The sequence below is a fragment of the Aulonocara sp. 'chitande type north' Nkhata Bay genome, linkage group LG15 (assembly GCF_057382095.1).
Source record: "Aulonocara sp. 'chitande type north' Nkhata Bay isolate Kocher_YH1m ecotype deep benthic linkage group LG15, A_spYH_male_GT1.1, whole genome shotgun sequence".
Taxonomy (NCBI): Eukaryota; Metazoa; Chordata; class Actinopteri; order Cichliformes; family Cichlidae; genus Aulonocara; species Aulonocara sp. 'chitande type north' Nkhata Bay.
The window spans coordinates 6,587,936-6,605,212 of record NC_141358.1 but is presented as its reverse complement, the minus strand read 5'-3'; the positions used below and the strand labels follow the sequence as shown (position 1 = coordinate 6,605,212).

General features: G+C 41.3%; 2 protein-coding genes across 4 annotated transcripts in view; one reads left to right on the top strand and one right to left on the bottom strand.

The window, feature by feature from the left end:
- ino80 (INO80 complex ATPase subunit) overlaps positions 1-10,778 on the top strand; it is a 38,566-nt gene extending 27,788 nt beyond the window's left edge. For 2 of the 3 annotated variants that reach the window (XM_086263640.1, XM_086263639.1), the window contains exons 29-37: positions 3,184-3,278; positions 3,692-3,764; positions 4,247-4,405; positions 4,522-4,624; positions 4,710-4,798; positions 5,936-6,091; positions 6,608-6,818; positions 8,349-8,564; positions 9,211-10,778. In XM_086263640.1, the coding sequence (XP_086119766.1) occupies positions 3,184-3,278; positions 3,692-3,764; positions 4,247-4,405; positions 4,522-4,624; positions 4,710-4,798; positions 5,936-6,091; positions 6,608-6,818; positions 8,349-8,564; positions 9,211-9,419 (1,311 nt within the window). In that variant the 3' untranslated portion in view covers positions 9,420-10,778. The remainder of the gene's footprint in view (positions 1-3,183; positions 3,279-3,691; positions 3,765-4,246; positions 4,406-4,521; positions 4,625-4,709; positions 4,799-5,935; positions 6,092-6,607; positions 6,819-8,348; positions 8,565-9,210) is intronic. The other variant, XM_086263641.1, reaches the window with a different exon arrangement.
- A 2,512-nt stretch (positions 10,779-13,290) lies between these two features.
- On the bottom strand, positions 13,291-14,982 carry chac1 (ChaC, cation transport regulator homolog 1 (E. coli)). The gene is made up of 3 exons (XM_086264431.1): positions 14,318-14,982; positions 14,144-14,179; positions 13,291-14,031 (listed from the first exon to the last, which is right to left on the bottom strand). The coding sequence occupies exons 1-3, from the start codon at positions 14,486-14,488 to the stop codon at positions 13,648-13,650; spliced, it is 591 nt and encodes a 196-aa protein (XP_086120557.1). The 5' UTR covers positions 14,489-14,982; the 3' UTR covers positions 13,291-13,647.
- Positions 14,983-17,277: the final 2,295 nt, after the last annotated feature.

Genomic DNA, 17,277 nt, shown 5'->3' with positions numbered 1-17,277 from the left:
GTACCGGTAATGCAATTTGCCTTTCAGGTGTGCCTTGTTCATTATTCAATTCAATTCAGGTTAGTTTTATTTATATAGTGCCAAATCACAACAGCAATCACATCAAGGCACTTGTTATTGTAAAGCAGACACCCTATAATAATACAGAGAACCTTTCAACAATCAAACGACCCCCTAAGAGCAAGCACTTGGCGACAGTGGGAAGGAAAAACGTCCTTTTAATAGAAACCAGGCTCGGGGTGGGGCGGCCAGCTGCCATCACTAGTTTGGTGTGAGGGGAAATTGTCTTGGAGTGTTGGAGTGACACACAGTGACCTATTATTCAATGAAAAGCACGGCTTCTGCATAGATTATTTTGTGGAACATATTATGACAGTTTGTTTGTACGTTTCTGCACACTATGATTGCAAATATAGAAACTCTACAGCCTGTGACACAGAAGGAAAAGCCAGAGAGTGGAGTTGTAGTTACCGTGTTTGTTAACACTGTGGTTTTGATGAATGAATAGTTTTGCAGGTTTCATCACCTTGTCCTTGTCTGAACTGGTTTTCTGCTTATACATGCGACTTTTTAGCAGTAGCTAATCAAAGTCCATGTTCTTGCTTGCTGACACTTACTGCGGTCATTTGGCTCCTGTAATATTGTGGAACTATTTTTGAAGCCAAAATGATCTGAACTGTTGTAGTGAACCAGAGATTGCATTTTTCCTGCATTTCATTCTCCTCAATGCAATTTGGTCGCTCACTTCTTAGTATGCTGTACTAGAGGGGGATAGAAAGGTCCAATGAGCTTTCTGCTAAGGTGTGATTTATACTGCTGTGTTGATACCTGTCAAAGATATGATGTAGTTTTTATATAGCCTGCAGAAGCCTGCCACACACACCCTCCCCAGACATTTAATGACACGCGCACACACTGATTTGTCCGCTCAGTGGCAATATGCTTTGCGTCTGTGAAACAAAATGTGGTCATTTATATATTTATTCTCATTTTCTTTGCTATTTCAATCTGTGTATAGACTCTCTCTTCAGTGTTACATTAATTTAATGCTAAATAACTGTGGCTAAACATTTATTAAGTGGAAAAAAAGCCAACACGATCTGCTTTTGCAGTCACCATGAGAAACCGAACACGGAGAAACTCGACAGACTGGCATAGGAGCCAATGCCAGATAGCATTTTTGTAATTGCAGAATGATTCAGCCACACATGCAAAAAGAAATGTGCATAGACTACACCATAGGATGTTTTACAAAGTGTTTTTTCACACATCTGTATTAATGCCTAAAATTGGAAACACTGTTTAATAGTTAAGGTCAGTGAAGTTCTGCTGCTCCTGTGGTCTTGGGCAGGTGTTGTATGTACCATGTCACTGACAGCAGACATAACAGTCTTAAGCCCAGCTCAGTTCTGAAGTGGACTCTGTTTTATTATCGTGCCACAGCATGTTCTTTTCAGTTATTACAGCTGTTGGGTTAGGAACAGTCTGTGACCACGCACACTAATCTAACAGCATTTGCTTGACTGTGGGGACTCATTTTTAACAGGAAGTTGGGAACAGCCTGTGTTCCCAGAGCCACTTTGAAAGAAAAAGCAAAATTGTAATTGGAGTGGATACAAAAGTATCGGGCATTCTTAAAACAAATTTGCGTGTTCCCATGCGTCGTGAACTTCAGGGAACATAGGGGTTTGGGGGGTTTTGTTTTGTTTTGTTTTTGGTTTTTTTGGCGATATGTGGTTCATAATGGGCCGATGATAGTTGCATGAAAAAAGTAAACATTTTGTCCAGTCAGGCCAACCCGACATAGTGCTTGATTTATAACATTTGTAAAGGAATACATTAGAAAATGAGTGAAAAACTGCAGAAATATCACACTTTCACCTACGGTTAGCACAAACTGGATCAGAATATTGTAGAAAATTGCCAGCTGTTGGGATTTATATTTCAGTGTGGCATCTTGGAAGAAATCGAAAGCATGCTGCAACTAACCAGGACTCCAAGTGTAAACCACAAAAAGGCTGCAGAGGAATTTGATCTCTCAGGTGTAACTTTTCTAAAACTTTGATTCTGCTGATTTAGATGGAGATTAGAAAGACAGCAGCGTTGTGCTGGCAAGATACCAAAGCCCAATTCAACAAGGTTAGCAGCATTTTGGCGAGCGCTGCCCTAATGGTCCCTAATGTAGTGTTCGGTTAGAGCAGATGGGGCTGTTGGGAACAGAGCCAGACACTCAGAGCGATGAGGGGGCAGGCCCTGCTGGGACTGAGGGCCCCGGGTGTCGTGAAAGGGGATTTGGAGGGGGTCATAGAAAACATAGCTTCAAATCATCGTTATCATTGATAATGGCTGTGTGAGGGGAGTTGTTATGTGTGGCCATTTATTGTAACTCGTTCAGGGGGGACTGACATGTTTCATCGAGGAGGTCGCGAGTTCAGGGCAGCGCTCAAAGGAAGCTCAGCGAGTCACCTCATCACTGCTGTTGCTCTGACTTCAGAGCTCCTCCCATCAAACCCACACACACAGGCGCACACAGCGCAGCTTAGCAGACTTTGGGGGGGATAGAATATCAAGCTCTTGATTTCTCAATGCCTCCCTGGGCTCGGATTGAGGTTTCAACTCCAGCGAATGCACATAAGAAATGTGGGATTTTGGACACAAAATTGCTGTCAGAAAGAAATTCTTACAGCACAGATGAATATTTCTTGACCCTTGAAATTTAACAAGTAGGGCTGAAGGCTTTATCCACTCCTCAGAGAAAGAATAGAATTTCATATTTGAGAGCTTATTAAATTCAGTGTGTAGTTGCTGCTTGCGATCCCCAGAGCAGAGGCTGAAGAACAGTTTGAGATTTGAGTTTTGGATTTGAAGTTTGGATAACTTTGGTTTGCTGGTTTCGAAATCAGTGGTGAGAGCGATCTATGAATGCCAAATATTGGCTAATCCTAGAGTTAAGTTTTAGTTTTTTTTATTAACTTGATGCAGATCTAGTTATTCTAGTTATAGGTTTTATGAAAATAAAGCAAAAGATGTTGTGAAAATTAGAATCAGTTATTCTATATCTACATATTCCTCCATACTGGAAGTAAGCCAACCTTCTGCTCTGTGAAAGACCAGAATAAATGAGGAGTCATTATTTATTTATTAGTAATTATTTTCTTTACTGTCTTTGTCCCATCTTTCCAGGAGTACATGGTTTATCGCAAGCACACCTACATGCGCCTCGATGGATCCTCCAAGATTTCTGAGCGCAGGGATATGGTGGCTGACTTCCAGAGTCGGTGGGTAAAGATAAAATACGACCTAGAGTGCAAGTGGTTGTGCATGCATGAAATAAGACGTCACCCATACATCGAAATATATATGGGTGTGTTTAGTCCACATTCTCTGGTTTGCATTAGTACATAGCTCTCAGGCGCCAGCATTACTCTTTTTGGAGGACAAAAGAGTTTGAAGTTTATTGGAGTTTATTGAAGTTGCTTTATGTTGCAAGGCTTTCACTACTGGTGCACATTTCACATCCTATACAGGACTTAAGCTTGACATTTTTATTCTTAACTTACATTGCAACTTTATTTAATGGCATGATATGTGGATATTTGTGCTGTAGCTGCAGTTGGGAATGATATCTTCTGATTTTGTCCCCCTCCTCTATTCCCTCCACCCCCCACTCCTCTCTCACTGCCCTCCACAGAACGGATATCTTTGTCTTTCTGCTGAGCACACGGGCCGGAGGGCTTGGCATTAACCTGACTGCTGCTGACACTGTGAGCCCCTTATTGATACCATATCATAGTTTAAATAGCACTAACATTTACTAAAGGTCTATATCCAGGGCAGCACACATTCTCTGTCGTAAAACACAGTTTCAGCATAAATAAATACGTTTGGATAATGACTAAGGAGCATGATTGTGTATGTAATCAGTAGGGCTAAACACGCCTCTGAAAATGATAATGTCAGTGTTTATTAACATGTCTCGCTATAAACTCCCTGTAGCCCTGTTCGAGTGAAATTAGCTTTCATGACAATGAGCGTGAAGCGATTGTTAACACAGGACATCTGTCACGTTAAAAGGCAGTTCACTTGGGAAAACACGTCATTGTTATTAGTCTCCGAAATTGCAGAGAAGGGAGTGTCTGTTTCACGCTCAGGCTTTCTTCACAAAAAAAAATTAGACAATGTGGTAAACATGGATATCCTAATTTTAGAGAAAAATATTATGACATATATATTTTTTCCTGTGCAGGTTATCTTCTATGACAGTGACTGGAACCCCACAGTGGACCAACAGGCCATGGACAGGGCTCACAGGCTGGGTCAGACCAAACAGGTCACCGTCTATCGCCTCATCTGTCAGGGCACCATCGAGGAGAGGATACTGCAGCGGGCCAAGGAAAAGAGCGAGGTGTGTCAAAAATATCCTCTATTCTTTTTAAACCAACAACAACAAAATAACACAAGTGCATAATGGTCATATTAATAACAGAGGTGATTAATGCTTTAATGGTCTTCTTTAATAAGATCCAAAGGGTAGTGATCTCTGGAGGCAACTTCAAGCCAGACACGCTCAAACCCAAAGAGGTGGTCAGCCTGCTTTTGGACGATGACGAGCTGGAGAAGAAATGTGAGTGTTTTGATTGGGCAGATGTTAGAGTTTCACTGTGAGGGGAAGGAAAATATGAAAACAAACATTGTGTCTCTTTCTGTAGTGCGCCAAAGGCAAGAGGAGAAGAGGCAGCAAGAGGAGAGCAGCAAGGTGAAGGAGCGCAAGAGGAAGAGGGAGAAGTATGCTGAGAAGGTATGGAACTGATTAACTGAGTTGGTGGCTGCCTGGATGTGGAGTGGAATATGTAGAATACTTCGAGTAGAAACACATGTGAAATGTTAGAGAGAAAGTTGGAATGGAAGAAATTGTAAGGTAGGAAGATAAGGAGACAAGAGTCCTGGAAGAAACTTTTACAGAAAGTTTTGTGTTCAGCTCAAGAGTGAAAACTGTAGTCTGTCTGTTAGACGATAGACTCTCTTCTGTCTAACATAATATAACATTGACCTGATAGTGAAGCTGCAGGAAGGGTCGAGGGGACATTGAAATCATTATGACTTATTCCTTTGAGATATTATACAGTACATAGCTGGTGAATCTGACAGAAATCAGGTCACTAGTTTGAGATAGTCAGTGACTAAAGTAGGGTCAGATGGAAGGTCAGAGGTTCATCTAAAATCATTAAATATCTTCCTCTGGGGATCATATCCATACTGGATTTCATGGCAATCTGGTCAGTGGCTGCTGAGTTTTGTCTTGCTCTGAACTCAAGAGCTGAACAGAAAATGTATATGCCATGCAACTGACTGTCAGCGCATTCAGTTCAACTCAATTCAGGTTTATTTATATAGCACCAAATCACAACAACAGTCATCTCACGGTACTTTACAATGTACGATAAAGACCTTTCTGTTAATAAGAGAAAACCTAACCCCTGTATGTAAGTGGCGACAGTGGGAAGGTAAACCGCCTTTTAACAGGAAGAAACCAGGAAGGAAAACCAAGCTGAGGAAAGGGCAGCCATCTGCTGTGACAGGTCTGGGATAAGGGGAGGGATAGGACAAGACAAAAGACCCACTGTGGAAGAGAGTCAGAGATTAATAATTAATAATAAGAAATAATAATAAGAGTACAATAGCCTATGTTTTATCTGAATTTACAGATCATCAGTTTAAGTAGTTATTTTGTATCATCTGGCTTCATTGATAGATATAGCTGGGTATCATCTGCATAGCAAAGCCTTCTAACAATAAGTGGCTTAAACCACTGGTTTAATATATACTAGTTAGGTTAATTCTGTTTTAGAGGAAAAAATAATTTCACACCCCTACTTCAGCAGAATTGATTTCATCAATACCCTCTCCTGTTCTCGTTTCTGTTGTTAACTTTCAGAAGAAGAACGAGGAGCTGGAGAACAAGAGGAAAAAGGAAGTGAACCTGGTCATTTCCCACGCCCCCTCAGCAGACAACTCTAACTTGTCGGCAGATGGAGACGACTCGTTCATCAGCGTCGAGATGGACTCGGCCATGCCCAGTCCTTTCAGCGAGGTGAGGGATCCAGAGGAAAAACAGAAGAGATGGATGGTGTGTGCATGTGTGCGATAAAGAGAGAGAAAGGCTTTTGTGAAAGTGTAGGTCATAGATGAGGCGGGAAAGGGATGAGATTTATGTTAAATGTGATGACTTGTGGCTGCTCCATTAGGCTTCTTTGGCCTGCATCCACAAACTCACAATCTTACTTTGCATGCTGTGCTATTAATCCTCCTCCCCTTTTCTTTTCTTATCTTTTGTTTCTTTTGGGTTATTAATTCTTCCCCTATATTCTCTTCTCCGGCTTTCCTCTTCTTTCGATCCACTCTTCTGTCCGTCTTACCTTTTCCCAACCATTTGTCACTTTTATACCCTGCACATTGAATCTTTCCTTTCCTTTCCTTTCCTTTCCTTTCCTTTCCTTTCCTTTCCTTTCCTTTCCTTTCCTTTCCTCTCTGTTCCTCGGACTGTTCCTCTTGTTGCCCTTTACTGTACTTACCTGGTTCCTCGTTCCCTTGTGGTGCTGACCCGCAGCCTGTATGTATGTCTGTTTGTACTCCTATGCATGGACAGATCTCCTTAAGTAGCGAGCTCCAGCCCGGCTCATTACCTCCTGATGCCGACGCGGATGAGAGCAGCAGCGACATGCTCGTCATCGTGGATGATCCGCTTTCTTCCGCGCCTCAGTCTCGTGCCACCAACTCACCCGCCTCTGTGTCTGGATCAGTCTCTGACAATATGAATGGTGAGAAAACAATTTCAGTCTAGCCATCGTTCATGGAGCGAGTAGAGCAGTATACTTTATGTTTTTCTGCACTTTGCATAGACTTGCTCTGCAGTTGGTGTCCCTGGAAAATTTGCTGTAGATCAAGACCAGATTTGACTTGTTACTGATACTCCCCACCTCTGAATTTAGGACATATCCGTTTGTATAGTGAGTGATATCAGCAGCTAAAGTTCAAAGTTTCCAAATAAATATGTAGCATATATGTAGCATTAAAGACAGTCACTTAAGCCCAAAGTATGTAAATGGTGCTAAAAGTTGTGTTCTTCCTATATAAAGGCTTTAGAGGTCTCTCTTGCTCTCTGGTTGTTTAGCCAATGCATTTTTGGCAGTGTTAAACAGCCAGCCCACCCAGCAACGTATCTCATACACTATCAGAAACCTAATGGTTTGTCCTAACTAAAAATAATCTAAGTACATATAATCTCTTCCAAGTGTGGAGTTGCCAAATAAAACCTAATCTGTCCTTTCCATGAGACTATTATCTTGTTCTACTGTTGCTAGAATAGCAAATTAGTGTGACTTACATGAAAGTCATCGCTGCACGTAGAAGGCTGGCTTGTTATGTTCTCTCTGCTATCTCGCCTTGTGTTTTAATAGGCTGGGGTCCATTGAGACAAGTGGCTTTTTACCTCATAAGCTGTATGCAGCTCGTTTCTTGCTTGTTTTACATTTATAACAGTTTTATTTTGGCTCGGCCGCACTCAGAAATCAAGATACATGGTGAATGTTTTTTCCTTTTATCTTCACTTTGGAATTTTTGCGGCAAGATAATCTCTCCTAAATCCATACTTCTTCGTTAAAACCTGTTGGGAATTTTTGCTGCCATGCTAAGAGGTGCTTGCCAGCAAGATTATTGATGCGCAGTGATAACCAGAGCCAGCAAGCTGGGAGAAAGTTGGTTCCTTCAGAGATGTAGATGATGTTTAAATGAAAGGTTTGGAAGATGAGATGGAAAGCAAAGAATCAAGAATCAACTGGTGAACTTGAAAATGGGAAAGGAAAGAAGAGTGAAATTTAGACCTGAAGGTCGGGGGAAGCGTGGGGAATTTTATGAAAGGTTTTCATGTGTGCTTTGGTGTTAGTGATAGAGTAGGGCCTTTTTCCCCACATAGGGAGGTTGTAATCCAGAGTATTTGGAGTGAAACGTGTAGAGAAATGCAGACCAGTGGTGGGATGTGGGGAGTCAGAGAGGGAGAAGACAAGGTACTGGAGGATTAGGTACATCACCACTCTGGCTCTGATTGTGCAAACAGTATGGAAAATGAGAAGAGTGTTCCTTTTTTTGCTTGAGCCAGCACTTACAGTAATGATGAGCCGTGATTAATGTGCAATTGCGCTTAAATGTTGCAGAGAAATGACCACAGTAGACTCTGAAAGTGTCTGAGTGTCTGAGTGTCTCTGACAGTGATGTTGATTCCCGCCTGACTGTAAAATACTGAAGAGTTTTTTTTTTTACTATTTTTTCCTTTTATTGCCTGTGGTGTTCAGGTGTTTCAGCCTCGGACACAATCAGTCCAGGCAGAGGCAGGTCCGGGCGGAGTCGTGGGCGGCCTAAAGGCTCTGGAGGCGGTGCCAAGACTGGAGGGAAAGGACGCGGGCGTAAGTCAACTGCAGGTAGTGCAGCAGCAATGGCAGGAGCGATGGCAGGCGCGGCAGCTGCTTCGGCAGCAGCTTATGCTGCTTATGGCTACAGTGTTTCGAAAGGTATGTAAATATTGTACGGATCTTTATGCACAGGCACTGGCTGTCCAGAAATCAAAAAGAATATGTGTGCTTTGTTTACCTGTCAATGCATTTCTTGGACAAATGTTCTTAAGGACTGTTGATGTCACAACAAACATGCTTGTTCTGTTTCTCATGTTCATACATCCATATTTTCAAATGAGCACTCTTAACTCAAGAGTAACTCAGTTTTTTAAAAAATATTGTTTTAAAATCTGTCCTTTTCCCTGCAAGCTAAACGTCTACTACCCATGCACAACGTTACAGCTTCACCAATGTTTCAAGCCAGAGTGCTGACCTGTCATCTCTTTTCAAGCCACAATGAATGCACTGAATGAATACCTTACTGGTTCCTGTTATGGATACATTAAGCCAAAAGAAAGTAACAAAGGAGAAGATTGTTAGAGTCCATAATCATTCCACATTCCAATCAGTGCCACACAGTTGACACTGTTATGAACTTCTCCCAGAGATGTCTAATCGAGACTTTTTTTTTTTTGGTTTTTTGAGGCCGATGTATTTTGTTGTGGTATCACTGCAAAAAAACAAACACAAGCCAGTTATGTCCTACTGAACTGGCTGTTTGAACATGATAAATAACCTCATCCTTTCCTGTCCCTAATTTCAGCGGGCCTCTCTGCATCCAGCCCTCTGCAGACCTCCCTGGGCCGGTCTGGTACCAGTCCTGCCTTTAGCCTCAGCAGAAGCTCCTCCCCCCAGACCAAAGGAGGCACCTCCACGCCGAGCCCCCACAAACAGCTGGCCCACAGCCACCACCACAGCAGCCACGGAGCAGTCAGGAAAGGAAAGGGTCCTGGCGGTCCTGGGGCTCGATGATACATGTGTACGCATATTCGTATTAATATGCCCTGACAGATAACTGACCTGCTCTTCACTGTGATTCCCAGAGATACCCCCCGCCCCCTCCCCGCCCACCTAAACTAATAAACAAGAGTATTTATAGTAACTGAGGCTCACTACCTGGAGGACCACGCTCTCCCTTCTGGCTCAGCAACTAAATAGAAGCTAGAGTAACCACAACAATTTAAAGGTACAGCCTCAACCAGCCTCTGCATTAGTTCATTTATATTCATTTAGTTTTTTTTTGGTTTTTTTTGTTTGTCCAGAGCAGTGGACAAAAACACTGCCTTGAGCATTTTAATTTGAATTTTGACAGAAGTATTTCTAAGTGCTTTTTTGAGAAGACAAGCTGTATTCTACTATTGACGACAGGAAACCCAAAGGCGTGTAGCTCAAAGGGCTTTTCAGATCCTTGGATTTGCCCGGGTAGCGAGAAAAAGGAGTTCCTGTCAAATGCACTGAGCCACGTCTTCCCTTATTTTTTATTTTTAATTGTTATTTTATTTAGATTTTTGTTCTGTGTTACTGATTCTCCTACATGCACATTTGGTTATTTAATTGTTCTGTAGATATGTTCAGCGCAAAGCTGGTGGACAAGTCTGCATTTTACAAAGCTTAATGTGAACCCACCATACCAAACAGCTTTTGTACTAAAGCTCCTATTTTTGTAATGAAAGATGTACTGAAACCAACAGGCAGGCAGGTAAAACTGTATCCATAAAATGTGTTCATGTATAGGTGGAAATGGAAAATTTCTGATTATTTTTTGTGTCCAATGGGGAAAATAATGTAAAAACAAAAAAAGAAAGAAAAGGTCTACTAAAATAAGGGGTACTGATTGATAGAGCAATGCTGCTAATGTTAAACGTATGAATCGATTCACATTTATTTTGGTTGTTTTAAGTTATTTAAGTTAAAAACAGGCGATTCACAAAAATTGCGGAAAAATCTTCACCTGTAAACTGTAAATTGCGAATTCTAGAGCCATTTTTTTTTCTTACTTTTTCCAAAATTGTTTTCTGTGATGACAAATCTGTGGTTCTCTTTGATGTCATTCATGTTTCAGAAACAAAAAACAGGAAAAAAAAAAGGTGTGCACCAGTGTCCTGAGTTGAGCACTACATCTGTTCTAATGGGTTTGTTTTTGTGTTTATAGCGTGAATAAAATGCAATGTTCTATATCGATTGTACATAATGATGAATGAAAGCGACATTTCCTCTGGCTTTTTCTCTCATTTGCCTGACTATTTTTATAAGTCACATGTACATATGAAGAAATGCATCTGTCATTTTACTAACAGGAGTCAACTGAAAATAAAAGATGGCGAAATCTGAGCAGTTTGATTCTGCTGCTTGTTTGTTTGTTGGTTTTTACATTAGCACTGTCCTGGGTTTGAACCCATTGCTTCACGAGGGTTAACTCACTGTATGATATCCTGGAAAAATATAAATAGGCTGTAAGGTAAAAAATGATAACTATCAATATTAATTGATATTAATTAATTATCACAGTTATATTAAAGTGGTCACCAAGTGAAACTTTATAAAAAGTACACACTCTTATGTAAAAAGCCCTTTTTTTTCTCCATTTTTTAAATTTTTTAATTTTTGCTTGCTTACTTGCTTCAAACCCACCAGCCAGCCGTGGCTTTTCTGTTTGGAGTTTGCATGTTCTCTCCAGGTACCCTGGCTTCCTCCAGCAATCCAAAGACATCCATGTTACATTAACTGGCGATTCTAAATAGATTTTAACTATGAATGTGACCGTGAAAGGATGCCTTTCTCTGTGTTAGCCATGTGACCCGTCCAGAGTGTACCCTGCCTCTCAATCTATGAGGCTGTTGTGGACTTCAGGTCTGCAACAGTGGAGGGAATCTGCACTGGCAAAGAAAAGAAATGGAATAAAGGACCAAGAATGTAATAATTCTGCTTGTAGAAGTACTAGGTTTAAAAAGTACAGCTGAATGGGGGCTTAATGAGATTTGGAAGGCCACAAATTTCATAAAAGCTTCATATTACTTAATATCTTCCACAAATGGGTGGTCACATATTAGTAGACTACTGCCAGGTGGAAACATCACTTTGCCAGCTGAGAAACATGCCTTGCCATCTCTCAGAAAACTAAAACATCTGTGTGCAGCACAACAGTGATAGAACACTGACATCTTCATGTCAGTTTCTCAGTAGTTGCACGCTTTATTTCCCTCGTGGCTATAGATACAAACAATATTCATTTCAGCCCTTTATTTAAATATAACATCTGAAGCTCAGAAACAGCAGTTTCTGTTATCACACAAATGTTTTCTCACCTTTTTCTTAAAACCATTTTGTTTGGCACCCCTCTTGTTATGTCTCTGCTTGTTTACCCTTGTAAGGTTCTCTGTATTCTTCCTTCAGCCAGAAAGTGATTTTACGGCATCTCCTGACAATCCCACAATCATAGATTCATAAACTCACCAAAACCCCTGGAAACTGGGACTTCAGAGACCAGAAACCAAAATTCACATGTTTTTGATTTAAAAAAAAGATAAAGGTACGATTAACAACTCTACAGAGAAAAACTAAACTTTATACCTGTAATCTCATTAGTAAGACATCCTTATACAGCCAAGGGTCACATTCAACCCTAATTTAATGGGTGGTCCTTACAGCAATCTTAAAATTACATTTAATCTATTCTACTGTAGTCGTTCCAAGAAATTAGATCTCTGTTGCTCAGAATAATAGGCAGACCTCGCCATGGGCAGTTTTTGTTGGAGTAACTATTAAAGAAGTCGACTGTATAAAGATTGCCAAATGTAGGGTTTTTTTGTGCTACAGGGAGCTTTGAGCTTCGTTGCACTGGGAGGGAAACGTATATCTCAGAGATAAGATATTCAAAACCTCTGGCACTTAAAATAGAAACTATCTGTAAGGTCTGTTTATGAAAAATCATTTGGAAGAACTTAGCCTTGATGTAAGGAAATGACAGAAAAACAACCCATTTGAGAGGCGATCAAACTGACAAAGATGCACCTGAGACCCATGTCGCCGTTTTCATGTCACCCTGCTGAGATTTCATCTCAGTGAACGCATCTGCAGTGTGTTCTTCCTGGTGCACTCTTGACACGACCACGGGGCAGACTTGTAAACACAGGACTTCCAGGTCTGGACTTGTTCCCGGTCAGCAGTTATATAAGCCTTTTCACCTAGATAGACTCTTGGACTTGAATCACATCCAGGGTACAAGCTGCTCCGGCCAATGTTTGGGTGTGTCTGACGTATGTTTGTATATGTGCACTCAGGAGACCTGTTCAAAAAGCTTTACTGACTTCTTAGAACATTGCTGTTGAGTTACAGTCTGCAAACCAGATGTGAACCAGCACGTCTGTTTTTTGTTTTTATTCCAAGAGCATGTCAGAAAAGCTGCTTCTTGGCAAGAGAAGACCCTCATGGTCTGTGTTCTTATGACATGCACACAAACACCTTGAAAGCCTCCCTCACCACAGGTTATTAGCTGGTGTGAAAAAGTTCTGTCAGCTGGTTCAATTGCAATCTTCACACTGAGTGTTTTTGTTTTTAAACAGGAGGGGGGGAAAAAAAAAAAAAAAAAAAACCCCACAAAATACTCCTTGGGAAAATGCAGTACAAAAACATTTTCTCCTTTAGTGTACTTTATTTTAGGATTTCTGGTTAAATCAGTTCTCTAGAATACATCTCTTTGCTGTGCACTCATTAAACTGCCACTTTTGATACCTCCAGATTTTCCTGACCAAGAACAGAGCCTTTTTCTTTTAAATGAGCCACAGCTCATTTAAACAAACAGTTTCTGTTGCAGCAATAACACACAAAAACAGTCATTTTCCACTTTTTTAAATTGGTATTTATTTTACTTGACACTCAGTTGTCACAAGCAACTTTTCAGAGTCAGATTTATGCTTTGACACATCAACGCACTCAACCACGAGCGACAGCAGTACCTTCTGAATTGGACGGAAGTTGCACCGTACAAATCAAAACAGTTAGTGAAGAAAAACAGTGTTTACAGTGAACATTGTAGGGATTGTATTAAGCTACCCTTCTTTTTTTCCACTTTTTCAAGTACAATGGATGGTGATGAGGACGTGAAGCTACAGAATGTAAAACACAGGTAGAACATGGCAGATCAAAGCCTCATGTGTAGTGTATTCTTTCCATTACATGCTAGTGAAACAAAGGGTACGAGCTACTGTGCTGCTAACAGGTAAGACACCATGGTCAATGCTGTGGCCTCGATGGAGAACAGGTGATGGTCCTCCACATGTGGGCAACTGCTCCTCATGAACTCCGCAAGCCGGAGCAGGTACTCCAAGTTGTGGCCCGTCTTCCCTCTGGACATTGCGATCTGGGCACCGATCTCCTCCGAGGTGGCCGGGCCCAGGTAGAGAGGGTTGTCAGAGGTGGCAATGTAAACCAGCGCCTGAACCGGAGGCTGGTCATTCCCCTCAGGGAAGAAATCCACCATTTTGGTCATGTAGCCTCCGCAGACCGTCTCTCGCACATTCAGGTACTTCAGGGACTCCTCCAGCTGTGAGCCTGCCACCTCAAATGCCACACCCCAAGTAGTCTCCTGTGGAGGAAGATGAAAACATATTAAGTCATCATTCAATTAACTGATGTAGACTGGAAACTCCACTGCACTTTCTACTGTAAACCAATAGGAAGCAGAAAGTTCCACTTACGTCATCATCTTCGATCAGCGTCACCACTCTTCCGGGCTGCAGAGAAGAAGAAAAAAATAAATCACGTCACGGACAACGCCTGATGCAGTGTGAGCCCAGCTGTTCAACATATCATGCCACCCTAAGCAATCTAATGATGTTCCCGTTAACAAGTAAACATATGCCCCATCTTACCAACTCATCGTTCCCACGATGGAAGTTGTCTCCGTGCCAGAAGCGTCTCTTGTAGCCTTGAATGTAACCGACCTTGCTCCTCTGATATTTGAAGTCAGGCTTCCACACCAGCGACCCGTACCCGAAAATCCACAGGCTGGTCTTCCCGGCGATGATATCTTGAGGCTTCATTGTTTTTGGATCGTTAGTTTTGACGACGTTCAAATGAATGAATGGATCTTTTTTCCTGAATGATTTGTTTTAAACCAGCTAAGATGACTAGCTAGCTAGCGTTAGCTTCCGTCGGTCCAGGAGCAGAGGCACCGGTTGGCTCGCAGGTATACCGCGGACGGTATTTGAGCCCAACTGCTTGGCAGTTGCGAAGATGGAATTTCGCTGTTTGTTTTGCCTTGCACTGTGCATTGCCATTGCATTAGAGATGCCGCATTATGCCTTAAAAATCCATGGCAGCCGCTTTGGCCCTTAGCTCAATGTCGAAAAAAGACAAAACCCGCTTTTGCCAGCTGCTTGCCGGCTGGTGATGGTTGGCTTTAAAAAAAAAACCGAATTAAAAGATCGAGGATTTACAGATGTTACCGCGTTTAACGCCCAGATGGTATTAATATACCTGCCAAGATGTATCTGTCTGTCTGACGCGTTTCTTCGATAACATGGCGAAGCAGGGATCTTACTTTTATAGAGTCCGCAGGACGTAGGCGGGTCCTCTCCTACCGTTTAACACCAATCATATTTAAAGGGGCGTTACCAAATTACCCCGTTTGCCCAAACAGATTTCGGTGCGCCAAATAGGGCGGGACTAGGAAACAAATTCGTTACACTATTGGTTAAAAATGACTTGCCCGGCATTGCCATCTTTTAACGCGATTGCTCGATGAACTGTCACTCAAAACAAATAACTCTGTGATTGCTCCAATGCGTTGTCACTCTCTTCACAAGCTTTAGCGATTCATACGGCTGATGCAACTTCCCAAAGCGTTTCAGGGCCTCAGCAGGAACCAAGCAACATACCAAGGCATTGCATCAGATGTTCCTATGGGAGATTCCCTATAGGAATCGTTTTATTTAACCACGTAAAAAGAGCACATAAACAACTGCTTCACTTTGATACAAACCACAAATAAATTATTCTAACTGAAAGATATGACTTTACACAGGAGAGATGGAAACCACATCTGGTATAGCAGGGAGTTACACAGGACCTTATATGGATGTACATGTGTAAGAGAGAAAACATATGATTTATTTATTCTACTCAAAAAGTCAGAGTTCCTGACTTCACTTTGTGGCATCCTGGAAAAATACAGTCACTTAAGCTGCAAATGAACCAATTATTAGTATCACTATTATATTGATTAAATGATCACAGTTACTTTCAAGTGGTCATTAATGCAAAGTTTACAAAAAGCACACAGGTTATGTTATGTAAACTAGGTATGTATTAGTCTTTTCTTTTTCTTTTTCTCTTTTCAATTTTTGATAATACATAAGCAGTGTGTCACTGTGGGGTGAACTGATGGTGGCTAAAATTAAAATAAAGAAAAATCATATGTGTATATATATATATATATATATATATATATATATATGAATTAATAGGATTTACTTATTTACTTACTTACATACTTATTCTTCTGTGTTCCTGGGTTCAAATCCACCAACTAGCTGTGGCTTTTCTGTGTGGAGTTTGCATGTTCTCTTTCTGCTTGTGTGGGCTCTACTCCGACTTCCTATTACAGTCCAAAAATGATCATGTTAGATTCCAAATTTTGCTGTAGGTGTGTATGTATGCCTAAAAGGTTGTCTGTCTCCCTGTGTTAGCGCTGCAGTGGACTGGCAACCTGTCCAGGGTGTATCTAGGGTGTATTTCACCCTAGATAGGCTTTAGCCCAAGTTGAGCCTTCAAAAAGGAAGTGGGCCATTCACTGGATAACTTCACTGTGGCTACATTCATCTTTTCAAGTCAGTCTTTGCATGCATTATGTATCTAATTGGGACCCATTACGACACCATAACATGTTAATTTGAGCTTTGATTCTCTTTCTGTCTGTGTAGGTACAGCAGGTGATTGTAGGTTACAATCACCAAAAAGCCTACTAGCTTAAACTCCAAAATGTAACCAGATTCAATGCTTTTCTTGCAGTTATACTCAGGAAGCATAATCTTTCTGAATTATTTAAACACAGGTTCCCTCATATATATTGTAATAATCAAGTGTGTTTTCTTTGGATTTCCTGCAAAATAATAGCATGTATGGGTTTCTACTTCATGTAAGATTTAAAATGCATTTGAAACCCTGTTAAAAAAGATAAGAAAGAAAATGGCAAAGTGCCAACACAGCTAAAACATGGAACTCAGTCAAGACAAAATACAAGACATGGGATGGACAGAAAGATCCAGCCTCAGATCTGATCAAACGCACAAAAATGCTCACCACTCTTGTTAGATCTGATATACAGTTATAGCAGAGGCTCATCTGTGCTCAATACATAGATTATCTATAAATAGCTGGCATTACCTGTCTTGATAAGAGGCCAGGCCAGTATCAGCTCTTCATAAATCTAAAGCTACTGCATGCACGAGCTTCCAGCCCATTGTGCCTTCATGTCCATCCGCTTCTCAAGCTCTCTGCTACATTATCTCGTGTTGCTCTCACCACAGCCTGCTAAGGACTTCAGTGGCACCCACTTCTCCGATGTTTGCACACGTCCGTTTATCATACATTCATTTGTCTTTGCCTTCAAACCAATCTAAGATCATCATTCAAGCCTCATGCTGACACAGTCTACATGTTTAATTAGTCCTGATATCCTAGTAAAACCTCCCGACCCCTATTTTTTCCCCGCACATATATGCAGTGACTCAGGGTATGCATTCTTCTACTAATGTTAGATAAAAGGTTAGGGGGTAATTAGGACAGATGATTTGGATCTAAAAGTAAACTATGAAGGAATTATGATCAG